This window comes from Melopsittacus undulatus, chromosome 6, assembly GCF_012275295.1.
Source record: "Melopsittacus undulatus isolate bMelUnd1 chromosome 6, bMelUnd1.mat.Z, whole genome shotgun sequence".
NCBI lineage: Eukaryota > Metazoa > Chordata > Aves > Psittaciformes > Psittaculidae > Melopsittacus > Melopsittacus undulatus.
This window is the reverse complement of record NC_047532.1, coordinates 84,719,312-84,746,971: the sequence shown is the minus strand read 5'-3', so window position 1 is coordinate 84,746,971 and position 27,660 is coordinate 84,719,312. Positions and strand designations below refer to the sequence as shown.

The window sequence follows — 27,660 nt, the reverse complement described above, 5'->3', positions numbered from 1 at the left end:
AAGCGTTAAAGTGAATGATTTTGTTCTGACCTAAGTGGAATAGAAGAGTTCTTGCGAGGATGGGTTTAGTGCAGGGGTGGCTAGCGGGGACCAGTGGCAGTGGTTGTAGTGGGGAAATTAAGGCAGAACAAACGCTTTTGCCATGTGGGATGCATGCCAAGCTTCCCCTTGGAGTTTCTCCCTTCTCGGTGCCCCTGTCCAAGGGCAGAAGCGGTGCAGGTCTCCCCTGTGGCTGCGCAGGATGGAGGGGCTGTGGGACAGCTGGGGACATCGAAGGCCCTCCCGGGAGCTTCATTAAAGCAGCAGGAGCCGCTGCCCATGACTGATTCCTTGGAGAGAGAACAATCAGTCCTTGTCCTTGGCTCGGTTCTCCCCCCACAGGGAGTGGGGCTGGATAGAGGGGGATGCTCCGAGCGCAGGACTGGGATGAGCCTCGCACCCCTCCTAGGGCTCCGCACCCAGGGCCTCCCGGTGCTCCCCACGGCCGCCGCTCGGTGTCGCCATCGCACCGGAGAGCGCTGCCGGTGTCCCGAGCCGCACACCGGGCTCCCCCATCCCCGCCCCGGGCAGGGCGGTGGCAGCCCCCCGGGACACGGACGGGGCTGCCGTCGGGGCAGGAGGAGGAGCTCTGACGGCAGCGAGCAGAGACGCGCATGGAGCGGCCGGAGAGCAACGGGACCTGCTCGGGCTGCCGGCTGGAGAGGGGTTCGTCCGCACGGGCTGCCACCGGGCTGGCGGCCGTGCTCATCTTCACCATCGTGGTGGACGTGCTGGGCAACGCGCTGGTCATCCTGTCGGTGCTGAGGAACAAGCGGCTCCGCAACGCCGGTGAGCGAGGGATGGGCTGGGGGCGGCGGGCAGAGCGGAGCGGTCCCGCTCCGTGCCCCGGGCTCCACCGGCCCGGCCCCTTTCGGCAGCGCTGTCGGAAGCCGCGAGTGACACCGGCCCCTGTCCTCGGCACCGGAGCGGTGAGGGGCATGGCCCCGGGTGGAGGGTGGCCATGAGTATGGGCAGCGCCGCTCGTCTCCTCGCTCCGGTAACGCGTTCCCGGCTCGCTGTCTGTCCCGCACCGCTGCTTCTGTCCTACAACTTCTCGGAACTCCCAAAGGCAGCTGCAGATCGAGGAGCCGAACTCCTGACGGGACCCAGGTATAACCCCAGCAGCAAGGAAGGAAAACCCCAGGTGCCGGAGGCAGGTGTAGGGCGGCTCAGATTTAAGACGAGCCTACTACGATGCTGAACGCTTCCTTTTCGGTCCCAGCCTCGCGAATGTCTTAGCGTTTTCTTAAAGCCGATGTGCTTTCGATGACCAAGTGAAAGCAGATGAACATCTTCCATGTTTTTTCCATGGGTAATTTGAAAGTCTGTTTTGGAGCCTTATGTGTTGACTCCCCAAGTGAATTAACCTAGGAAAATTAAGTTAATATTGACCATTTTTAAGAAAACTGTATTTTTTTAGAGGGTGATTTTATTTTTCAGTCTTGTTATGTTAGCAAAGAAAGAACACTTTGTATAAATTTTAGCGAAGAAATAGCACCAGATATAAATTGCTCTGTAAGGAGTTTCAAGTAGTCTGTAGTGCTGCTTGAAACATGCTGCAGAGTATGTTTTGCTAAGGACTATACTGCTGTCTGCTTTACAGTGAAAGACATAAAGCGACTTTTAATTTTATAGCTTGTAGAAGGGTTTTAATGAAATATCTCCACCACTTATAATGTGTAAGGCAAAGCAGTAAGTGTTTTGGAGATGATGATCTTTCCTCTGTCTCTCTCAATCTCTGTAAATATGGAGTAATTCAACAGAGTGCAGTAAATGTAGCTGATGGGTAAGACTGAAGGGACAATTTCCCCTCCATGCCTTTAAAATTTGATTGACTTATTAACAATAGCACAGAAATGGCCATTGGCTTGGGCAGGTGCTGGATGCAGCAATCTTGACCAGTGAGGATGTCCTTTGGTATATGAAATGTGGTAGTACTCACAATACACAAACGTGCTGTACTGGGTTTATGAGAACTTTAATGTCATTGGGACAGGTATTTTCCATTCTGTTCATGTTTGCTTTAAAATGTGCATGCTGTGAGCTTGTCAATAGTTCTAGGGAAGAAAAAAGTCCTCTTTCCTTCTCCCTAAGACAGTTTGTGGTTTATATGATCTGGTTGGTTGGGCAGCAAGCAGGTTTGAAACTATTTGATAGTTTTTATCACCTTCAAATTGTTAATCACTTAAATGCATTTCACACCTTATTATAGGTGCTTCCATAGTATAAAGTTCCTGCAAAAGTGGAAACACTTTCCCTTGAAGAGCCCATGGAGGTGTTTTGCCAGTTTTAGTCCATGTCAGTAGCCTGTTGTCAGCTCCACATAGAAGCTGTTGGGATGTATGGGTAAACCCAACAAAAGTGAAGTGTTTGTGACTCTCCCTGATTGAGGGGAGGTGGCTCTCACTGCACACAGAACACTCAAGTCCTGTGTTTAAAATCTGCTTGCTGCCCAACCAACCAGATGCTATGGGGTTGTTGGTCCATCTCTGCAGTGCTTGGCATGCCTCAGCACCTCCACACAGCTGTAGCTGCAATGGGCAGAGTGTGTCATTGTGGCTGACAGGCAGGGTCTCACAAGGGGTGCCCTCACCAGGGTGGTTGGCTACCTGGAGAATATAGTTGCCTGGACCTGAGTGATGCTATGGGCAGGGAAATCCAGGATCACTGAAAGCCCCAGGCTTTCTCCATGGTGAGCAGTTCACATCCGCAGTTGGTTGGTTGTTCAGTCAGTCATGCTGGAGAACTGCTGGTGTTAAGCTTTCCTACAGTAACACTCAGCTGCCTGGACACTCAGAGTTGCTCATATGGTCCAGAAGCTTCAAACATTGCTCCAGGCTTTGGTCTGTATGTCCACAGCACAGGACATTTAGATGGTTGTTTCATTTATAGGTTCTGCTAGCTTTACGAGTGTGAGAATCTGCAGTAAAACCTCATGCTTCAGTAAGCTATCCTGCTCTTTGGACAGACTATCTGGAAATACCCTTCTGCAGCTCTCCTAAACTGCCTCGATCTTAGGCATACAGCCCAAACCTGTATTCCCTGGAAAACTGTATTTCCCATTTGCTGCTGGGAACTTCATGCTCTTTTGCTGCCCCGTGGGCCCTTTTCCTCATGGAAATATCCCTCGGGGGGCAGGCAGGCAGGTATAACTCTAATGAGGTCACCAGCTCAACTGGCTTTTAATCCTCTGGGTATACACTATACAGCGATGCTTGCATAGCGCTGGGGATTTCGTTCGTAGGCTGTCATACAGCCCAAAGTCAAGCTTCACACACAAGTCTGCCTGGATTATGTCAACACAGTTACCTTTGTCAGCCCAATGCATGTTCTTAGAAGAAACACTGGATTGGTTTGACATGCCCTCCAGCCAGAAAACTGTGTTGACTAGCACTGATTGTGTTTCCATCTGCAGATACTGTCCGTTCCCTGGCTGTGCTGGGAACGCAGGCAAGGAGCACAGCCTGCACTTCCCGGGTCAGACCATTTCCCTTCAGAATATATTGGCACAACACTGAGTTTTTGTTTGCTTGAATGGGATTTTTTCCCTATGTTTTTCCAAGACCTCTGAACTTCCTGGCTGGGATGTGTTTCTGTTCATTTCCCCTTTAATTCCCTTTTAAAGCCAGCGTTAGGGCTCTGATGAGCTCCTTCACACTCTGACGTGCAGGTTTCGTAGTTGCAGGTATAAAAGATGCTTAGCAGACGGTGTTTGGTATCTTGCCCACTTGCTGCTCAGAGAATTTGGTTATAGCTGAGATATGTCATCCTTACTGCAAAGACAAATAGCAATACTTATACTTTATACATCTTCTGTATCAGGGTAATTTCACTGCACTTTTTTACTGTCAAGCCTATTAATATACTGTTGCTTTTTTCCTGATATACCTATTGCCATTATTTTACGTATACATATCTTTAGCTTTCTTTATTAAATGTGTTGATTTCCAGCTACTAATTTTACAGTGGATTTTCTACTTGCTATATATTTTATTTCTATTTTAATTTGGCTCTTGTCTTGAAAAAATATTCTAAATGAAGGAAGCCTTTTTTTATATAGTGTTGCTTTTTAGGGTGGAAAGGAGGGCTCTATTAGGGCATCTTTAAACATCTCCCAGTAAGCAATGTCACATTTCCTTGTGTTTAGGTGTTTTCTTTCTCTGTCTGGTTGTTTCTAGTTTTGGGAAACGGAACTTTTAGAGGTGTAGTGTTGGACCATGTTCCGTTATCCCAAATGCAGTTGAAAGCTGTGATTAGTTTTCTTTCAGCTACTGCAGGATTTCATCATCCTAGAAAGCTTTCTGTTGTATGTAGGTGTTTTGAGGTTATTTTAGTTTTACTTTTTTTTAGCACCACAAACTTGTAGCATCTGCCACAACCATGAAATTACATCTTTGATTTCTGTGCGTTGCAGGTAGATGCTTCAGAAACTGTTCATCTGTTCTGCTGATTCATTTATCTATAGCAAACTCCCATCAGTGCTTCTGCTTTACTCAGCCTCTGACCCTCTGAGTGTCAGGGACTCTGCAGCAGGTATCTTGGTTTCTGGTAGGCTCAGCTGTGGGGAATATGCTGGTTGTTGATGAAACAGTTTGTAGGATCCTGGGGGATGCTAGACCTGCCCCCTCTTCCCCATTCCCTGGTCCTCTAATGTAGAAGGGTGACACATGGCAACTGCTTGCTCTTCCGTGGGGATAGATGCCTGTGATATCATATGGGTGAGCTGCTGACAAACTGTCTTGCTGTTGCTTCTCTGCTGTTGGTGGGGAATTATCCGTGACAATGTTTGCTTTTAGCTCCGTTACTGACTCACTCATGTGGACAGTGATGAATTTGCTGTATCAAGCTGGCTGCCAGTGAGGCTCCCTCTGCCATCAACAGTGGGAATGTTAACTACAGCAAACCAGAGAAGCTTATCTGGGGCTTGGTGTGGAGATTGCATGGGCTGTATATGTGGTTGCTGCAGAGAAGCTGTTGGAAGTGGTCTGATGGGAGAGCAGCAGGGTTGTACCCAAGTGTACCCCATGGGCTTGGGGGGTGAAGGAGCAGATCTGCAAGTGGGAACGTGTCAGTCTCTGCATCCCCCCCTGCCCCTGTGACCTTGCAGGTGAATGCTGTCACAAGGCCACTGGCCACAGGAGGTGGGAGAAGCAGGAGTGACAGTGGGGTAAAACCTGTGAGAAAATCCATTTGGATTAAGGTAAACTGTAAGCTTTAAGTGTAATAGCAGTGTAAAGTGAAGGACAGTCTTAAACTATTTCCTTCTAGAAGGCGATTTTCATAGTGAGGCACATAGGAATGGTGTTTTGCTTGGTCCATGTCACAGCAACAGTGTGCAGCCCCATGGCTGAGCTGATTTGGAGGTCTCTGACAGCATTACCTTCATGTGCTCCAGCTTTGGCAGTGGTTCAGGATGGGTTCCCATCCAGACCCTTGTGCATCTCCTCCCAGTAGTGCTGTGCTGGTCTCCTCCTGGGTGCCCAGAGTGCTGAGGAGGTGCTCAGAGCTGCTGTCATGCTTAGACCAGGGTTCATGGCCCCATGTGATGCTGTTCCCATGCTCCATGATCCATGTTCCCTCTGTGAGCTCTGGAGGAAGCAGCAGCTCATTTGGGCGTGAGCAGCTCGTAAGTTTATTTTGGAGTGCAGTAGCTTCAGAAATTTTCCTCAGGATTATATTATATTCCTGCAGTTCCTGCATATATATATATATATATGAATATTCCTGCAGTATTATATTATAATATATTATATTATATTCCTGCACCCTAAATTGTGGATGTTTAATCCCTTCCAAGTCCATCCCACAGCAGAGAGCAGGGGTGGAGGAGGATGGGACCATCCTTTGGGCTGGTTGGCACGGGGGAAGCTGTGCCACAGTCCCAGAATACTCCTGTCTGATGGGATTGTTCTTTGTGAAAGACATAGAACGAAACCCATGACATTGCTTTCTCATTTTTAACTATTCTCATTCCCAGAAGCTGGAGTGAGGATCAGTGAGCCCTTGTCTTCTGAGACCATCTGCTTGATGTTTTCTTTTGAGAGACATTAGGTCTGGCTTTGTTGAACAATCCCCAGCATCACCTTCAATGCTGACCAATGTGGGGGACTGAGGTCCAGCAGCCAAGGGGCCAACCTGCCCTGATTTCCTGCTTGTCCTTCAACTTGGATGCAACACTCATGATGCATGGATTAATTTTGGGCACAACTGAGCTGAATGTGAGATCTGCTGGGGAATGAAAGCATCACAGCAGTGGATCCCAGGCCAGCATAAAAAGATACAGGTAGAGAAGGGTTCAGGGGGGCCCAGAGCAGGAGGATGCACAAAAGGTGAGGGAGAAAGAGAAGTGGGAATGCTGGTGGAGTGGTGGGAACCTGTCCAGAGAAGGAGTAGTGATAGGATGTGCCAAGCACAGCCAGAGTGAATGAGGACTGGTCGTAGGATGCTCAGACTAAGTTGGGGACATCAGGGGAGGCATGTGGGGCTCCAGTTTGTGTCCTGAGGTTACAGTGAGGCAGGAATGACTGGTGGCACTTCCCCCAAGCTGCTGTGGGTTTCCAAGTAAGATCTAATGTTGTTCTTGGCTGCTTCCTAGGAAAATGGATTATACTACATTCAAAATGTTCACTCCTGGATTCAATAACATTGCAAAAATAACTTCAATGTATTTCTTTCAGAACCTGATAGCACTCCATGGCAGTGCTGTCAGTTTATTTGCTGGCATTGCTAATCGTGTATTCCAAAGACAATGTCCATGCAACTCATTGCCCTTTTAAACAGAAGGTAGCTTTGGCCCCATGATCTCTGAGGATACGGCTGCTTCTCCCATGCTCATCCATGGGAGTTTTTATAGGGAAGACAGAGGTGTGGTGCAGAGAAAGGAATGTGCAGTGGGAGAAGCAAGGACTTGTTCAGTGGGAGGCTGTCAAGCTAATCTCTGTCTTCAAACCAGCAGGCCTTCCTGCAGCAAGCTATCATGGACAGTGTTAGTGCGAAGAGGAGCAGCAGGACTCACAGCACTGTGCTGTTCTAGACAAGATGCAAGCCTGCAGCTCCCACAGGTACTGCTTGCATGTCTTGCTGTGTTGCATCTGTGTGCCCAGGGCACAGAGCAGAGCATCCCTGTATGTGCCAAATGTGCCCCTGCATAACACTGTGCTTTAAGGGTTCAATAAACTCATTGTATTGCAAGGTGCCCTGTTTCAGGGCACTTCTAACCCAGATTAGGAGTGGACTGAACACCTAAGGATATGCGGTGGTCTTCTGGTCCTTCAGAGACAGCTTTACCCTTAGAGGAAAACAGAAGTTCTCAGGCAATGCTGTTCCTGACAAATGCTGATCAGCCAATTCTTAATGACCATGACAACTGCAGTGAACAAAGCATTCCTGTCCTGATCTAGATTGGCATTGCAAGGTGAGGTGATGCTGTCTGCCACCACCCAGCTAAGGACTTCTGAAAGGCAAGTCTGGACAGAGGAGCTGGGAACTGACTTGAGGAAAGACCTAGGTGGGAAAACTAGGGTTTATTATGCAAGGCAATGAGGGAGTGAAACTGGCTTGCCCTGACTAATTAGGCTAGGGGATTAATTAGCTAATGGGAGAAGCCTTCCTATTGTGGACATGCTATCAGAAGCAATGCATTAAAAGTCACACTGAATCCCAAGCTAGAAAGTCTTTGAGATGAGCGTGAGGGCAAGAAATAACCACTGCATGAGCTCCAGCATCGTGTCCCTTGGCAGACCCACAGCCTTCTCCATGGAGCCTTTACAATAACAAATGTGCTCTCAAATACATTATACAGATACAGACACAGCAGCGTGCAAGCAGCAAACGAGGCTTGCGAGGTGCTAGACTGTTTCAGCCTTCATGCGGCAGGATCTGCTCTTCCTTAACGGTATTCTGATTGCAGTTCTCTCATTTGTTATTTCTTGAGACAAATTTCTCCCAGGAGAGTCTGGATTTCTTCTGATTGCTCATTAGCTTTACAGAACCAGTTGCTGCTGCTGGGAACTGTTCCTGTTGCTCTGACAAACCAGCCGTTCACAGCTTTTCTTACCTTGAAAGTGATTCTTTTGCCTATTCGCAACAAAGGTGGAAGGATACCCACCTTTCCCCCCATGTTAAGATAAACGATCAAACTCGGGTATGTTTGTCCTGGAATATGAGCCTTGTTTATAACCAACCTTTCCATTTTCCTTCAATTCCTAGCAATCAATAAAACTGCTATGAAGAGGTGACTCACATAGCAAGTTGTGTTCCCCCTTTTCCAGCTCCTATTGTGTTCATAAGCATGCGGGCAGAAGCTTCTCCCATTGGAGTGCTGCTGAACAACGTGCCACCACTGCTCTGGCTCTCACAGAGGTGACATGAGTGTATCAGGCCTCTGCTCTCACTGGTTTATGGTAGACACTACTTTGTAATGGACCCCTGAATAGATTTTACCCCACGGTTTAATACATGTGGGATACTCAGCAAATGGGTGTGCACCCATGTGTGTATCTCACTGGTTGGGTTTGCTTGTGAAGGTTTTAATGGCTTGTGCTCACAGAAGATGAAAGGTGGCAGAGCAGTGGCTACTGGGATGGTAGTTTTGGTGTTAAGGGGAGAGTGGTTGTGCTGCAAAGTTGTACACTGTGGTCTATGCTTGTTGCCATATGGCTGCAGGACTTGGGAGAAACCCCTGTGTTGTCAGGGTCCTTAACTGCAATGCTGGTGAGTTGCTGGGCCAAGTCCTTAGCCATAAGCTGTCCTCTGCTGTGCTAAAATCCATGCCCTGAAACTGGGGGGAGGGATAGAGCACATCAATGAAGAGGAATTACTGAGCAGCCCTTTGTCTGGCTTAGCTTTCTGCCGTGGACATCTAAGACAAGTTCATTTTGAAATAGATAGCTGGTGAGTTCTTCTGCACTTGTTTGTGTAAAGAAGAGACAGAGAAGCCAATTCCTGCAAAGCATTAACTTTGTGCCTGTCCTTCCATACACCCTTGATTCTCTAATTCTGCTGAACCTGTTCTTTCACTGGGGAAAACAGGGAGGGAGGGGAAAGATGCTGTGTATGGGGCATCTAAATGGGTTTGGTTGCTGAGTGGACGTTGAAAATGCTGGCGTGGATGGGTGCCTGGCATGTACTGTACTTCTATCTTTGGAAAACGAGTGGTGCTTTTTGTTCCAATGAGTCTGGTTTAACTCTTAGACTTCTGTCAAAGTGGGGTTCTCAATGTGTGCTGTATCCTTCTTAAAGTAACTGGGAGGGATTCTATTTGGCAGCCCACTAAACATTGTAAGAAACCTTTGGCACACCTGCATTTGTTGTAGCATCCTGGCTGCAATACCTTTAGCAGAGCATGAATGTGTTTCCCTTTGCATTAGAGGAACAGATGGTTGTCTTGAGCTTGAGTGTTGGTACTTTAATTACAATGATTCTAATGGTAATGCAGTTAGAGTGGATGCTGGTCCCAGGACATGACCATCCCTGCTGTTATCACTTGCACTGGTCCTGCATGTGTGTGCAGACTTGAATCTCTGTGCTGTAATGCAAAGATAAATACTTTTCAATCATGCTGAAAAGCTAATACAGAGAAGACTTCTGATGTGGCACCTTTTGTCCTGCTGACTGGTGCTGACTTCAAAGGAGGTGAGATATCTGCTGAAGTGGCCTTGAAATGGAACAGAAATAGCAGCAGGGGAAAATGGAGTGGAAGTTCCCTGCAAAGCTGGTGAAAGAACAGCCTGAAGCTGAAATGTCATTCAGTTGCAAAGGAGATGAAAGCAGCTTTTCCTTGAATACATCCCCTTTCTTATACCTCCACCTAAGATCTCTGTGGCTATGTATTTGTCAGAAATGGTTTCAATTTCCTGATGTGGGCGGTGTGGATAGTTAGTAAGCTCTTTTGCTGGCTTTCTGGGTAGCTGGGAATAAAACCCAGTGCCACTGATATCCTGCCATAAAGCTGAGTCTGGCACCTTGGAAAAGTAAGGCAGAAGGTGTGATTTCTTTAGCATGGTGATGAGCTGTGCACTGTAACAGGGGCATTCTTTCCAGGGGACTGCAGCTGGACAAATACATTGCAGACCCACTATGTACAAGGAGATGTAGAGCTGTGGTACCCAGAAGAAGCTAAGATGTGTTTGTGTCCATCTGTCCTAGTTTTGGCTGGGGTAGAGTTAATTTTCCTTCTAATAGCTGGTATAGTGCTGTGTGATTTGTGCAGTGAACAGTGCTGGTAACAGCTCCCACTGAGTCAGGGGGAGTGAGCAAACGGTGTGTGGTGTGTAGCTGCCTGTCAGGTTAAGCCACAACACCATCCCATCATCTGGTTTTCTTTATTTCTCTCAGAGATGGGTTTGCATTGTAACAGATGCATCTGGGATAATGCTTCTTCCTCCTGACTACTGCTGGTGGTAGGATGTGAGACCAATAGATCAGCTGTCTGTGGAGCTATACTTTGACTTCGCATTGTATTAGTTTCTCTGCTGCATTTACTCTCTCCCCATTTAAAACTGGTTTTGCTTTTAAGTGCTTCTCCAAGCTGTGGGATGCTACTGGCATGCAGACATTCTCCAGTTCCAGCACAGTGAACACAATTCTTCTGCATTCTCTATCAACAAGTGGTTTATAGTTCATTATTTCAGTAACACCTATGTTTGCAAACATTTGTGGGTTGTTTAAGCATATTAACTATAAATTCAGAGCATACATGTCTGCTAACGCATCAGATCTGTTCCTCATGCCCCTTGTGTTTCCCTGTCTTCATCACAATCATGCTGTATTAATCACTTCAGTGATTAACAATGTCTGCCTAAAATGGTGTTGGGAGTATCTTGGGAAGTAAGAAGATAGCCAAAATCCAAAGCAGGGCAATACAATTTTGATATGGAATATAAAAGTGCTGCAAAGTTCTACCTATGCCTGATAAAGCACCTCTGTTTCAAAAGCTGCCCTGAGCTTTTCTCTTCCCTCTGAGTAGTAAATGACCTGCATTAAAACAGTTTAGGTAAGCAACAAAACAAGTCTATACAAAAAAAGAAAGAAATAGAACAAAATGAGTCCAGAATTACTTTGTGAAGCAGCTTGAAGCCTCATAACTTCAGATTTGTGTTCTGAATCATTGTGCAGGCAAAAAAACAAAGGCTTTGTCCATGTGAATAGATTAGGATAGGCTTTAAAATGAAAGGGTGACAAGAAGTCTGGCGCTGGGCTGCTTGGGTTTTCTTTGTAAGAAGGACATTCTCTTTTGGGGTCACCTTTCCTGTCATCCTCTAAGTCCACCCTTTCCAGTGATGCTTCCTTGGAAGTGGGCCAGGACAGTTTCACCTTGGGAAGCCATGTGAAGCCAATGAGCAGCATTCTGTGACCCTGGTGAATATGGAAAATACTTGTTCTCTTCTGCCAGTCTTCTCCTTCCTTTTCCTTAATCTCCAAACACCTCCATGCATAATCTCACCTATAATTATAACCACATAGGACTATAGTGCTTAGTAACCTTATTAGGTTTTATTTGTTCATATGATTTTCACAGAATCCCAAGGGTTGGAAGTCACCTCAAAAGACTTAGATTAAAAAATGGATTATTATTTGCCTCTGTTCAAAGTCAGAATGTAGTGTGCATTAAAAAAACAGGCAAACCCAACCCTTTTCCTGTATGGGGAACAAACCAAATCCCGATCACAATCGTGTTCAAGTCTTCCCAAGTATTTAATAGTAATCATATTTAAGGGGTGAAACTTGTGGAGTTTTAACTGAGAACTACACAACCTTTTTAGGTAGTTGTGGAAGGCAAAGGTCTAGGGGGTGTGTGGGGGGGTGTGCATGTCTACTTTGCAGTCCAGCTCTGGATTCCTGCCTTGCAGAACTGTACCTGGGGAGGTTTAGGTGGCTGGAAAGGTGTAACATGAGGGACTGTACATTGCATCCTCCCTGTGTCCCTTTGCCAGTCCCATCTGCTCAGCCTGTGGGCAGGGGCTGTGCATGGGTATTGCTTTGCCTGTGCACTCCTATAGCAACGCTAGTGACTACTGCATAGAATCATAGAATAGTTAGTTTTGCATTCTTACCAAATTTGCAACTTCTTAAAAGTGACTCTGTCAGCCTGTGTATTTGTATAAATAGCTTCCTTAAAGACTAAAGGGATGCATGTTTTACAGTGTTGCTCTGAGTGGAGATGAGCCTTCAAAGCTGGGTTGTGCTGATAGACACAGCCAACCAAGATGTTTGAGCTGATTCTAATCCAGATGCTTTATTGAAATGTGCTGGTTAAAGAAAGAAGGAATTATTACATCTGTAGGATACCCATACATCATCCTAGCTCATGTCTTCATCTAATGAAGCTTTTGATTTAGATCGTAATCTTTCACACCATTCTGAAAACTTCCCTGAACAAGGGTCAGGAAAGACTATGGGAAGCTGAGCACTTGTTGATTGTGGCAGCCCAGGCTTCTACAATCTTATTCCTCATCTAATTAGCAAAGCAAGATAACTAGAGGGTAATATTTAATATAAAATCATAGATGCAACCCATCTGTGCAAGTTTTAACAGAGCAGGTTGTAAATCAAGCAATGACACTTTACTTACATGTGGCTTCATTTCCTTCTCTGAGTAGATAAAAGGAGTATAACAGGGAGCAGGTATTACTCAAGTCGACTTTACACATTATTGGCTATGATGCTTCTCTTGGGAATGTTTCCTTCTCCAAAGGGCCAAATCAGAACTGCCATCCTGAGAATGATGCCCAATTCAAAAACCACAACATGGAAATATTAGGAGAGAGAACAGCATGTGTTCCTTAAAGGACTGGGGAGAGCAAAACAACTGGACTGGCTTCCTGGGGATATATTTAAGAATTCAAATGTGAAATAACCTCAGAGGACTTGGTTATACAGCTGTGTCCATTATCAGTGGTTGTGATTTATCTGCAGACACTGCACAGTTTGGCAGGCTTCCTCTTCATTTTCAAATGACTGCATATTAGATTGGGTCTGAGTAGAAAGCTTTGTTCAAATGCGAACTTCAACTAGAGATTACCTGTGAAATATCTTTAGATCCTAATGGACACATATAAATACTAGTTTGGAAGAAACCAGTAGCTACTGCTCAGTGTAGTCAGTGTTTTAATTCACATATCTGTTCTGAATAGAACGTTCCCAAAAGCTTCTGTCTAAATTTAAATGGACTGTTTATAGTAACCACCCAGTAATACAACACACTGAAGCAAAATGTGCTGAGCATGTGAAACAAGCAGGGTTATTAAGCCATAAATAAATCATTGGTTCAAATCAACTTGCAGTAACTATAGTGCCCATTTAATGTAAATGTGCTGTGTAATTCAAAGTGTTTCAGAATTAATAATAATAATTAAATTCTTCATCACCAGGAGGCAATGTTTCTTTTCTCTTGCAGCCAAGGGAACCTTAGCAATGCAGGATTTCTACTTGTCTAGATGCAACCCTCTAATTTCTCCATAGCAGTCATATTGGAAATGTGAAGTTGTGCATAATTTTCCCCTCTGCTTGAATGGGAAAGTTAAAGAAAGATTACAAGTTGGGCTCCATTATTTTTAGGAAGGGAATTCTTTCACTCTTAATTTCTGCTATATAAGGAATTACCATGTCCAGATTTGGGTCTTGGAATTGGAATTGTTTGGAATTGGAACAAAAAGCCAAAACTCCCTGAAGACTGAAGAAGGTTGATTCCAGCTTCCCAAAACACTTTATTACTGCTGAAACAGGAAAGCATGTAAATGTGCATATAAGGTAAAACTGAATATCTGCATACAGGTAAGTTGAGATGAAGTAAGCAGAACATTTACCTATCAAGCTAATTCATTTAGTCATTTGCTGCTGAAAACTGTCCAAATATCAAAACTTTTCCAATGAAGGTTTTGGGTTTTTGGTGCTGCAATATTTTCTTTACTTGCTAGAGGACAATGGCTTTGAAAACACGTGTTCCTAACTGCCCCACACAGTCGGAGGAGGACCTGGGCATCTGAGTGTTCATCTCCCTGTTCTGCCTATGGGCTCACAGCTTCTTCAACCCCGTGCCTTGGGGATGCAAAGCTCACCCATGGGAGGAGCATCCAGCTGGGATTTAGCAGGAAACACAGAGGTGATCTTCTTTGTCTTATGTCTTGTACAGCAAATCATTCTATAAACTGTGGAGGTTTTGCTTTAGACAAGAAGTACATCACGTCTGGGTAACCAGGTTGTCTTCAAGTGTGTGTGGCTTCATCCACCAGTTATTTGTGCTGTTTTTCACTCTTGGGAGCCTAGTGCTTGGTGCAGCTCTCACCCAGACAGCATGGTTATGGCTTTCTCAGAGATCACTGAGCTAATGTAGGCTTAAAGGATGCAGGATTATCCTGGAGGAGACTTGTAGAGATCCGTCAGCTTTGCAAGCATGTATTTGCTGTGAACACATATGAAGTATTCCCTGGCCACCATTCAACCGTGGGCTCCTAAAGCATCAGTTTGTGCCAGGCACAGCATCTTTCCTCCCTGCCTCGCTTCAGCCACTGCTTTCTGGCATATTTTCTGCTCCAGTTAAATAACTTGTGAAGTGAAATCTTTGTGCATCAACTGTCCTGGGAGATTCTTCTTACAGATTCACTGCAGTAGTGTTTGAAAATGAACTCTCCCATTAGAAAAGCTGCTATGTTTTATTAGTGCTATACAGGACTCTGTGTGTCAGGGAGGAGTGCTCCCTTAAGGCACATTATCTCCCTGTTGCCCAATGCATGTTTTCCTGAACCGTTCTGGGAGGCAGGTCCTTCTGGCAGTGGGGCAGGAAACCATACGAATCTCAGGTCTGCTTTTAAAGTGGCTGTTCTCATGTTGAATGTGTGCATCACCCCTTGGTCTGCATGAGGTATGAGGGAGCATTATCTCAACAGACACGTCTGGTGTAATTCAGTGTGGTAAATAGTGATCTTATTTACCTGACTTTATGAACACTTCTTGCTTCCAGTGGCACTCAAAAGTCCAAGCCATTATTTATATAGAGAGCTGAAAACACAGGGTGCTGAACCAAAAGAAAACCAGTCAAAATGTAAGCTTTTTACAGCTTGTTCAAGACACTATGTATTGCAACCCTTTGCTTTAGTGCTCTGTGTCATTCCTGGGGAAGTCTGTTATTTCTTTTATTGCAAATAACTATTTGAATTCATCCATTGTAGATGTATATAAGTATGTTCCAAATCAGGAGGGAGAATTTAAAGTTACTTTAGGAGTAAGTACTTTTCTACAGGTCATGCTTTGGGATGAGATGAGGCAGAGTTTGGAGAATAGAAAAGCACTAGAAATAGCTTAGTATGCTACCTAGAACCCCCTGTTAAATACATCCTTCAAAACCATTTTGAAAGCGATGTCCTAACAGCATTTAGAGCTCTCATGCTTGCTTTTAGTACCCCAGGATGAGCCCTATTGGGAATGTCACAAGTAGGGGAAAAAAAGGTGAAAGAGGATTTACCCTTGAGACTTGTCAGTTCTGAGAAGGGAAGTACCAAGCGGGTGGATTTGCCTACAGCAATATCAGGTTTGTCACCACACTTGCTGAAACAACAGAAGAAAGCAGTGAGAGAGTGGGATAGAAATGAGAGGAGAGATAAGGATATGAAGGTTTCCCTGGGCTGTGGGTTGTAGATTTATGGGTCCATAATAGGACTCATGTTTGCAAATGTTTTTCTGCTTTTCCTAGTGAGAAGCAATCATTGAGTTCTGTTCTCTTTAAGGGAAGGATCATTTACCCTCTCAGCATGGATGCTATCTCCAAGTTTCCACATTCTTTCAGTACCTCAACAATTCCTTGTGAAGATAAAGTGTTTGTTGGATGTTTTTTCCGGATGTGGTTGTGTGGTGTCCTCTATTAAGGCATCTGTGACTGTGTATCTCTGGGAAATGAGTGTAAGTAAGTAATCATTCACATGGTACAGTGTGCCAGCATTGAAATCTATATAGTTCTCTAAAAGAGAATACCCCATTAGCTACAGAGTTGAAGAATTTTGTGGCTTCTAACCTGGACCTTAATGTCTAGTTTTGTCTTGGCTGTCGTGTGGGTAATTCACATTATGTTATTCAAGTTGCCAGAAGAATCTCCAGTGTATTGGTAAATTCTGGATTCCATTTTGCCCTGTGGAAAGAGTTTCTGCATAGTTAATCATAATGATCGTAATGTTGGGTTTTTTGAGCTTTTGAATTATGTCCTCTCAGTGTGTGACTGTTGCAGCAGCTGCAAATACTCATGTGCACACAAGACCATACCTGTGGAAAGAAATGCGTAAATGATGAGGAGATCACCCTTAAGTAAAGCTTTTCTTCCCTGGATTTTGAATAGCATCAGCAGAACTGTTACATTCCAACATGCTTTTGCATAATGCAGAGAAGAATCAGCTTTGCCTTCCTTTACAACAAAACCCTGTGCACGGATACTAATCCCATTAAATCCCAACATCATCTTTTGAAGCCATTTGCTTATTGCAAGAGAATGTCTAATTGAGGGAGGATAAATACATAGAGAAGAACAAGCTTGAAGCTAATGGGTGTGTGATACGGACACATCACCCACGAACATGCTGTAGGATGCACTATGGTGACATAAGGCAGAAACCATCTTCCTCATCATGTGTCCAAAGGCTCTCAGCCTGACGCTTGAAAGAAATGGCAAGCTTGGGTTTGTTTCCAGAGGGCTTGTTCCATGCGGTCTCTGACATGTTACCCTGGTTCAGGGCCACATGTTTTGAACTCTAAATATTGTGTTCTAAACTCCAGCTTTGTCTATGGGGAAGTGAAGGAGTTTATGCTACTTCTCCTTGCAGAGATTACAGTGATTCGGTGAGAACTGACTTTGGCTTCCCATGACATGACAAACTGAGGGGGAAAAAGCCATTATGAAAGCTGGCTTAAATGGCTAATGTGAAATGTAGATGTGTCATTTCGCCTTGCCCCAGTATCCACAAAGGCAGGGCTGAGCCTTCTGCTGCTGCCATGGGTCTTACCTTTTCCTTTGAAAATGTCAGAAGTGGAAAGCAAGTTGCCCTTTTGGGTACCTAGAGGGAGTGTGCAGTGCCTCATCCCTGTGGCTTCCCCCGTGTTCCCCTTGGTCTTTGTTCCCTTCCTCACCATCTCCTTGTTTTTCTATTCCTTCAGCCCAACATTATATGCAGACAACAGAGCAGTGGGAGGTGGTGTTGTTTTCCTTCTTCCATCTCTGCACTCTAGAGCTATCCCAGTAGGGTGGGAGCACCATACTCCTGCTGTCATACTCATCACGGCATGAACTTGAGGGTGGCTTCTGAATTTAAAATGAACTAGCAGCAGTTCTAAGCATCATCCTGAATGTCCTACTCTTGCTCCCGTGTTTTCTCTATTTGTTAAATTCAGCCTCATGTTAGACAGGGTATTGTCTTGCTGGCTTTGCAGCAGGAAGGCAATGCAGTAGGAAAGGACACTCTACTAATCAGTTTCCTCTGCTTTCCTCTGTGATGGAAGTCTTTGCAGTCACATCTGTGAGTACTGCGAGAGAGTAGGAAATCCACCCAGTTGTGTTGCTGTAGGTGCTTAGTTCATCCTAGCAGTAGTGTTTGTCTCCGTCTTTTTCTCACGTAAAACCCTTATGTCATCTTCTTGTTATTCTTGAATGTGTTTCCTCCTGCCCTACTTTGTGTCCCAAGAATAAAAGTTAATAATTGACATTAAGGGTTTTACAGATAACTGTTTATTACTTCCTGCAGGAAGAGCCTGAGAAGGATGGTCATGTGTTACAGTAGAAATCCTCGCTGGTGAAAAGTGAAGTCATTCATTTCCTAAGTTAGTTTTGCAAAACCTGATTCTTTTGTGTGATATGAAAGAATAAAATAGTGGGTTTGACATCTTCAGTAAGGAAGATTTCCATTTAACATTGTCTTGGAAACAGAAACACTTCAGTTTATCAAGTATAAAAGAGCTTGATATCTCAGTGAAATATTGTGCTCCTGTTTTCTTCACTCATAAGTTCCTCCTTGGTTGATGCACTGGAAGTTACTTTTTCTGAACTGCTGAAGAGCAAAGCCAAATGCTCTTGTTCCAAACATAAAGTTGTTTGTACAACCTGTTGCTGTTCCTGGACCTGTTATGTACAACAACACAAAGTTTGTTGTACAACCTGTGTACTGGAGTGTGCTAAACAATCAGAAACCATGTGAGAAAAGAGTGGTTCAGCTCGTTGCCAACCCTCCCATTTTCAGGTTCTTTTAAATGACAAAGTTTCTCTAGTTTCTTGGGTGGAATAACACAGATCCAGATCCAACAAGCAGTCTGCCTTCAGTGCACTGATAAATTGTTCTTCATTTTCTGGAATAGCTTAATTTCATTTAGGTAAGGCAAGGCAAAAGGAACAGGGTTTTTGGGACATTGCCAAGTAAGAAGATTAAGTCAGCATCAAATCCATTAGTGAATTGATTTATCTACTTTGGCCAACACCATTTCAGCCTCTTTGTCTTACGTTTTTTCTCTCTTGGGTGGTAATTTAAGTAATTCACAATCTTGCATTACATAGTGGTTGCTCTGCTTAAAACTAAGTTTACTGCTCTCTGAATGCTTTTTAAGCAGGTCTAATTCAGTTTTATCTTTTTCATGGCAACTTTTTCTTCTTCTGTCAATGTACCAGTTCTTTGAAAACTCATGTGACGTTGTTTCTGGGAATATGCAATCCTAATGGTTGTAAGCTACTGCAGAACACACCTGCAATGAAGTTGCCCCTTAACTGCACAAGTATATGTGTCCTTTATTATTCAGTATCAGCTATGACCTTTCTTCCAGAAGCCCTGTTCCTAGTCTTCGTAGTTGGCCTTCCTGTAGTTGTCTCACCAGTCTTTGTTTCTCCTCATTTTACTTTCCTACTGAGTAGAGGATTGGAGTCTTGTGAGCAGCGGTTATGGTGTCGGTTGAAGTCAGCCTCTGATGGACACCTTTTCTGCCTTTGGCACATTTATAATATGTCTGTCTTTTGTGGATTCTTTGCTAATTTCCTAGTTGTGGATTTTGCAAGTTCTATCAAGAAACATGTATGACATGAGCAACAACTTCTCAATGGTACTGTGATGTTACGTCTGATTTTCTTGGTCTTTAGTGTCATTCATACAGAAGCATTAAATGCTGAGCATCAAAATGAGCTGCTGCTGTGTCATGGGAGTATGAACTAGTCTGAACTAGACTGAAACTCACCCTGGTCTGTTATTTTGTAACAGCTGAATTACCTGGTTTCATGAAAAACTGGAGGACACCCTATATGTTTTCTAATGAGTGCGATCACTCACAATGCCCTGCTCTGCTGGGGACCAGTTTCCATTGTGTAGAAACTCATTTATTTATTTATTTTAATAAATCATCCAATTTCCTATAAAATGTGTAAAAAGTTGGCCTTCAGGAACAAGGATGCTTTTTAGTCCTGAGTGTTTCTTGATAGCTGTTGTGGTACCTCTACAAAATCAGCTTCAGGTGTGACTCGTGTAAGCCTTGTGCTCTCCTGTTCCCTCCTGGCAATCCCAGCAGCCTTCCTGGGTGAAACCATTGCCTGTTGGTATAGAGAATTTGGGAGTGCTGATGCTTTGGGACAGGTATGGCCTTGACCTATCTGGGAAGAAGGAAATGCATGGTCTGGCCCAGGATGGCATTGGTATTGTTGCTACAGAGCCATCAGCACCCTCTGTGTTGAATGCTTGCGTGTTTTTAAGGAATATTGTAACATCAAGTGAATAATGGTAAAATTCAGTCTGGTAAAATGTATTACTTCAATATTGGAGGGTTCCAGCTGATACCAGATTAACATATTCATAGGATTTTAGGAACTGCTTGAGTATTAACAGTTACCTTTTAATCTGAAATCTTTGCAAGGATCTCGTGTCACTTCTGTGCTAATGACTCAGCCTGTCTTTATAAGAGGTTGAATTTCTTTACATAGTGTTTTGAGACTAAATAGGAAAGAGGGAAAACAACCCTTAATTTTAACAAGTTCCCATTTGCTTTAACAGCTGCTGTGATTTCTGTCTTGTCTTTTCTGCTGCATTTGCCACTTTGGCAGTATGTTCTTGGCTGTCAGAGTCTTCCAGAGTTCTAATGAAGTGCAATACTTTTTTCTTTCCCCCACAGCTGTTATTTGTCATTTGATATAAATCTTCCTTATTAGACTTTTGTTCCTGAATACATGATAAAAGGACAGTTAGTATCAGAAGGCAGTGCTGGCATAAGAGTTTCTGCTTTGGTGATAACTTCTGTTTGCTTTTAAGATATCTGAAACTCCGAGAATTGGAAGTTGTTCTGCACTGGTATCAAAACACAGCCACCCCTTAATAAAGGTCCAGAAGAAGACACAATTAAAATGTTTCTCACAGATCCAAAGGAAAAACAGCTATCATGTAACTGTGGTGATACACCAATGAGATGGCTAATGGAGCTTGCAGTTGTGATGCCAAAGTGATGCCTAAATGGCTGGTCATGGAAAGGCACAGGAGGCTGAGAGTTTGTTTTGCTGGTTGCCTCCTGCTCTGTCTTGGTGTTGCTCCTGTGTGCACGCAGGGCTAGTGCAACACTGAGCACCCACATAGGCAATGATGCCAGTAAACCATGTAATGGTTGGTAGCCCAGAGCATGCTGCTGTTCTCTGTTCATGAGTGTGCTGAGATCTCAAAGGATTTTTGCCAGGAAAAGGTTAAATTGTTCTGGAGTTTTATCCTTTTGTCTAGGGCCTTCCTGGCATCCTTAAATTGGATATTTCCATGTTCTCTAATCTTGCATCCTAAGGGTGCTGTGGGCTGGCAATACCTCCTGTCCTCTTCATTACCCTCTGCATCACTTTATGCAGAACAGTCAACATTTGAGACCAGCTGGCAGCCCAACTGCATTGTCTGTTTAACTGCAGGAAACCATCCTTTATCCCCTTCTGAATCCTGATGGAGTAATGATGACAGATAATTGATTGAATGCATTTTCCTTCCTTTTGTTTGTTCCTCTCTTTGAACAGACTCCCCAGATATGCAAATAAAATCCTTAATTAAAATTTATGGATTAATGAATAGAACAAAGATCTTTTTCTTTTCCTGTTGCCACAACATCACAGAGAGTTTCTCTGCTTTTCACTTGTGCTCCCCTGTCAAACATATTCAGCTGTCAAGACAGGTAAGTACATGCTGGGCTAGATGCATCAGTGCTTTTTAGAATGCTGGAAAGAAACAGCAGTTTAATAGTCTGGGATTTCTCATGTGCTGTTTTGTTGCTTGCATGGAGCAGTGTCTTAGGTCATAGTACCCTATAGAAGGATGGTCCTTCATGCTCTTTGATGGGGTAAACACTATCTTTGCTGGAGTGTTCCTTCAGAGTTTGTGATGTAAGAAATGCTTACATCCCCCAACACCATACTACTGTTACCTGTTAAGAGTACAGCAGTTTATGATCAATATGATTGGTATCTTTGTATTATGGTTTGGAATTGCTTTTGATAACCTGCCACTCAGTTTGCAGAACTGAGCATGCACTTCATGTCTGCAGACTGGAAGTTGGTGCAGTACAAGCAAAAGCACAGCAAATGGCAGGTAAAAACAAACAAGAAAAGGAGGCTATCAAAGCTAATAAAGCCTCTTGTTGCATGCTGAATAAAGCTTTTATGGCTTTATCTTTTTGCTCGGGGCAACCAGTACATTTTGTTTCTGTTCTGCAGTGAGCACAAGCTTTGGAAGGTTAAACAGAGTATTGGGTTATGGTAAGTGGTCATCAGAGGCTTGCTTTACAGTCATGGCCTGTTAAATTGTTTACTGAACCTTATTTTGTATCTCTGTGGTTGATGTGAGTCTTAATTCCTGTTTATCTCACTTTAAACATGAGTCTGTTGAGTTTTCCATAAAACTTGAAAGGACTGACATAAAGTTTAAGGTGCTTTTTGTTACAAGCCACAAATAGTAAAGTGTCACCACAAAAACACCAGTCATTATATCATTGTGTTTTATCAACACAGGGTTTTGTACCTGCTGTTCTACAACTGTCAGTTATTCTGGCTGCATCCAAACAGATGCCAGGATCTGCTCTCTTCTGGGAAGAGGCTGGGACAGTAGTGGTCTGGTCATGCAGTGAGCCCTCATGGCATTCATGCCCATCATGCTTATGGGCCTGCTGACCTTCATGCTGTTGTATGTGATATGTTTGCCTCAAAATGCTGTGTTGGGCACTGGCTATTTGGGAGCAACTCGGACAGCTGCAAAGTGACTGGCAGGAAAGGGCAATCTGGACAGTGAAGTGCTCCTTCCTCCTCAAACTGAGCAGAAGTTGATCTGCAAACCTGCCTTTTTGCTTTGGTGCATCTCCTGTAGCTCAGAACGTTTCAATTTCAGCACTGGGTTTGCAGGTAAGTGTTAACTTCAGGCTGCATTAAGCATCTGTATCTTGTTAACCTGAAGCAAAGAGTTCTGTACTATTTCAGCAGGGATTGTGAGCATAAGAGAGCTTTATATGGACAGCAGAACAAGAGGTTTGGGTGCTTGCTTTGACATTCTGAGATGTAGAAAAATAGCCGATTTTCAGAACATTTTTTACATATCCCCATTGCCATTTAACCCTGTTTCTAGGTTCGGGATGGCTAAAGCACAGCCCATGTGTACCCAAAGACAGCCCACAGCCGTCCCTGTGTGAATAGCAGGGAGAGACCTGATCTCTTCAACTGCAGCTTGCGCAACAAGGGATATCCAAAGCCTCTTGAGGCAGCAGGGCCAGTGACCCTTGTGTTTGTGCAGTGATGCCCAGTTAATCTCTGTAGGAGAATGATGTCCTTTTGTATGAAAGGCAGGTGCTGTTCAGGCAGCTGTTGAAGACCTTTGTGTATGTGGTTTATCAGTGTTCAGAACTCATTGTGGTATTCCCACAATTTCTAGCACCAGGAGGTGACAGTAAATCCTCAGGTAAACTGTGATGTTGGATAATCCAGGTGAAATGAGAATGAGAAGCAGGGCCAGGGAACTGCTGGAACATAGGAGAAGGCTGTTGAAGTGAGGCGAAACAGGATTATTGGAGTTTGGGAGAGAGCTTAAAGACACAAGCGTTAGGGCAGGAGGTATTCTGGGATAAATTCCATTTTGTATTGCTTGCTCCTACATGCTTAGAACCTGCTCTGCTCATGGCCTTTGGGCTATTCCATGTTCTGATTTGTTTTCCCAGACAATCTGTGGCTTACACTATGATTCGGAGCAAACTCCAGGCACAAACTTGGAACAAAGGTTTCAAGCTGACAAGCAGGTATTCTTTATTGCAGTGCCAGGAGACATGGGGGATAGCTTCTCCTAACGCAGTCTCTCTATTGCTACCCAAGCCATCCTCATATAGTCCCTGGGCATACATACATATTCATTTGTTTCTGTGGAATAGTACTGAGTGAACCTTTCTGATCTTATTTTCAGGTGTTCATTACCCTGCCAGGGAGATAGTTCTTCTAGTTGGTAGGACAGCCAAAACTGCAAGGTGAAATCACAGAGCAGGGGATGGCACATTTGCTCTTCATGGAGAAATGGAGATTATTCTTGTCTTGATAAACTCCTGTTATTTCTTTTCCTGCTGGAGCAACATGCAATGAAGTGGTAGCAAAACAATATGCACAATACTGCGCTCTTTGATTAAATCCAGATTACTAAACCTATCCTAGAAATATTGCTTTCAGAGATTCCCCCCCCTCCAATATTTCTACTTCAACTGTTCAAGTTAGTGAATAAGGACTGACAGAGACTGCTCATTGCTCCCAGCAGCTGGCAGTGATGTGAGGCTGATAATTTTCCCTATGATTTTGCTGAACTTTGGATTAAATCCACTGGTGTGCTGTCTTAAGTAGGGAATATCCAGCTCTGTTCTGCTTTGCCTGAGTCAGGCCTGGGTGTTGAGTGTGACTGTCTTTAATCCCCAGCAAATGCAGAGGCTTGCTCTCCAATCTCCTGTGTATGTGAATGTGTATCTGAATGGGAGAGGTCCAGTGGAAAGGGAGAGTTGTGGCTCCATCAGTGGAGTCTGTCTCCAGCATCCTCTGGAAGTCTCCTACATTGGGTTGCTGATCCATCTGTCTCTGTTTTGCTGTCTTGAAAACTGCTTTGGAAAACCTTTTCAAAAGGAAATCCTGGTGCTGGGGGCACATTTTGTGTGTATTCTTCATCAAATGAATAAAAGATGTGCTGCACAAGAGTATTCCTTCTCTAGGGTGCACTGAGCCTGACCAGAGGTGGTTCTGTCCTTGGGAGTGGGCATAAATAGAGGTGATTATATGGGCACCAGGTTCAGTGACTGCAATTTAAACAGCTCTGAGATATTAGATCAGCAGCACTGAGGCACAGCAGCCACAGAAGTTGTGTGCTGCAGTAAACCTGTGTGTGTGAAAACCCCCTCTAAAAAGATGTCAACACTTTGCATCACATCTGCTAATACTTGTCTTTAAAGGATGCTTGTGTCAGCTGCCTCAGCTTCGCACTGCTGTGGGCTATTCTCAGGTCTGGACTGTGTTCCAGTCAGTGTGAAGTGGACTCTGCTGCCTGATATGAATGGTTGACTTGTCCTGATAGTTTCTGTTGGCAGTAAACAACCGTGATGGCAATGCGGCTGTTGTTTCTGCCAGCCCTTGGGTGTACTTTCCAGATACTGAAGCCAGTGACCCAGCTGAACTGAGGTCTCAGGGAATCCTTTCATGGGAACTACAGGAAAAGTATATTTTTAGTGGTTTTTTATATAATCTTGTAGACATCAGGATATGAGGGTTTGATGAGAAGGCTCAGGTGTGATCAGTCACCTGGGATGTTGCATTGTAACACCTAGGGGCATAGATATTAACACCTTAAATGTGTTAAACATGGCCTTTCCTGATACTCCAGTGATATTTACTTTCCTGCCACTGTAGATATACCTGAAGGTAGTAGAGTTATTAAAAACAGCCACTTTTTCTAGTGTACTAGACCAGACTCTGTAGACTCTGACTGCAACGTTGAGCTCCTCCTGAAATGACAATTTTTCTGGTCATCAAAAAGCTGAACATTGACAGATATTCTTCCAACATTATAGCTGACCCTATAGTTACACCAAAAAGCATCAAGGTCCCTTTCTTAATTCCCTCCCCTACTCTGACTGGCAAACTGGACAGAAAGGCTTTTTGCCTACCTAAAAATACACCACACTCAAATTGAGCAGTAGCATGCTGGCTGATAACAAGAAGAGAAAATCATTGTTTCCTACACAGCCTAGGGGAACACAGGACCCTGACCCACAGCTATAGCTGAATTAAAGGTAACACTTCAAGTTTAGTATTTTCCTGAGAAGGAATATGCAGGTTAATCATGCATAGCTACTCACCATTGCTGTCACTAGTAGAACTCTTATTTTCTAGGCTTTCAAATTCCAAACAGATGGTAAACTGAAGCCCATGAGAAGAACTCAGCCTCAAGAGGAGTTCTTTAGTGGCAATTTGTCTACCTAAACCTATGCTAACCTGTCCTGGGTTCAGCAGTAGCAGTCATTTTTCTCCTTCTTGGTAGCTGGTGCAGTGCTGTCTCTTGACTTTCGGGCTGAGAACGGTTGCTGATAGCAGTGATGTTTTGAGTTACTGCTCAAATGTTTGGTTTGTCCAAGGCCTTTTCTGAGCTCATGCTCTGCCAGGGAGGAGGAGAGGCCGGGAGGAAGGAGAGACAGGACACCTGACCCAGGCTAGCCAAAGAGGTATTCCATACCATAGCACGTCATAGCCAGGATGTAACTGGGAGAGAGTGGGAAGGGCTGGAGCTCTGGGGGGATGGAGGAGGTATCAGTTGGTGCTCGGTCAGGCAGGGTGGGGTGAGTTATGGGTCGGTGGCTGGTGAGGTGTTGTATTCTCTTCGCTTGTTATTGGCTTTATGTAGTAGTAGTAGCAGTAGTGATTTGTGTTATGCCTTAGCTATTAAACTGTGCTTATCTCAACCCATGAGGGCTACATTCTTTGGATTCTCCTTCCTAACTCTCTGGGAGTTGGGGGAGCAAGGGGGGGGAGTGAGTGAACGAGCTGTGTGTGGACTTGGTTTAAACCACGACATAACCTCTCACTGTCTCTTCTTTTTTTGTAGGCAACATCTTTGTTGTCAGTTTGTCAGTTGCAGACCTTGTAGTTGCAGTTTATCCATACCCTCTGATCCTGAGTGCCATTTTCCACAATGGATGGACCATGGGAAATGTCCACTGCCAGATAAGCGGGTTCCTGATGGGCTTAAGTGTCATTGGGTCCATTTTCAACATCACAGCGATCGCCATCAACCGCTACTGCTACATCTGTCACAGCCTTCGGTATGATAAGCTCTTCAACCTGAAGAACACCTTCTGCTATCTCTGCTTGACCTGGATACTCACAGTGGTGGCAATTGTGCCAAACTTCTTTGTTGGCTCTTTGCAGTATGACCCCCGGATTTACTCCTGCACCTTTGCACAGACAGTGAGTACATCCTACACCATCGCAGTGGTGGTGGTTCACTTCATCATCCCACTGTCCATCGTGACATTTTGCTACTTGCGGATCTGGATCTTGGTGATTCAAGTCAAACACCGGGTGAGACAAGATTGCAAACAGAAGCTCAGAGCAGCTGACATCCGGAACTTCTTGACTATGTTTGTAGTTTTTGTCCTCTTTGCTGTGTGCTGGGGACCATTAAATTTTATTGGCCTTGCTGTTTCAATTAATCCTTCACATGTGCAGCCACAGATTCCAGAATGGCTTTTTGTCCTGAGCTATTTTATGGCCTATTTTAACAGCTGCCTTAATGCTGTGATCTATGGGCTTCTTAACCAGCATTTCCGGAGGGAATACAAGAGGATACTGCTGACACTCTGGACTCCCAGGTTTCTATTCATTGATGTGTCCAAGGGTGCGACAGAAAGGATGAAAAGCAAGCCATCTCCAGCTGTAACAAACAACAACCAAGCTGAAATGCATTTATGAGTCAGAACAGTACTATTTATTCTGGATTACAGTTGTATATATAATATAGAAGAGCCTTTCTATGTGTGCATTTCACAGCTGGTGTTGCTGGGCCCCTCATGCAAGGAAGGAGTCTGCTTCTCATAAGAGGAAGGGGTCTGCTACCTTTCATGTTTAGCTTATTGCTGCGACATCAAGACTTTGAATAGTTTTCAGAATGGAAATGACTGATCTTTATTTATTTTTTCATATACCATCTTTCACCATGTGCCTATTTAATAGGTTTGGTTGCTTTTGCCACAAGCATTCAGTATGCATGGAGAAATGCAGTTATGCTTGAAATACAGTCTTCAAGAGCTGCCATACATGTGGGCATGTGAACGTCCAGTGTGTGTGCATTAGTTTTCCTTTTTCTTTTCTTATAAGGTTTAGAAGCTAGCCTGCACCAGATGTGAGGCAGGCAAAAGCCAGACCTAGTGAATGTCTGATGCACTCATTTTAATTGCATATCTACAGGTATTAAGTACCCTTGCACTCTCCTTCTCAGGCCATGAGTAAGAGTATAATATATGACATAATCTAATTGCAGGAAGATAGTTGGAGCCTGATTCTAATTTAGGCAGTATCCTGTCATGGCCAGCATTCATTTCAAATGTATTTCAGAAGCCCCTGCTACATGAACATCATACAAAAGATGAGCATAA

The 27,660-nt window shown here is 44.2% G+C and overlaps 1 protein-coding gene across 1 annotated transcript; it reads left to right on the top strand.

The window, feature by feature from the left end:
- Window positions 1–640: 640 nt before the first annotated feature.
- On the top strand, window positions 641–27,272 carry GPR50 (G protein-coupled receptor 50). Its single transcript, XM_005148316.3, has 2 exons — window positions 641–828; window positions 26,112–27,272. Exons 1-2 carry the CDS (start codon window positions 654–656, stop codon window positions 26,975–26,977), a joined length of 1,041 nt encoding a protein of 346 aa, XP_005148373.2. The 5' UTR covers window positions 641–653; the 3' UTR covers window positions 26,978–27,272.
- Window positions 27,273–27,660: the final 388 nt, after the last annotated feature.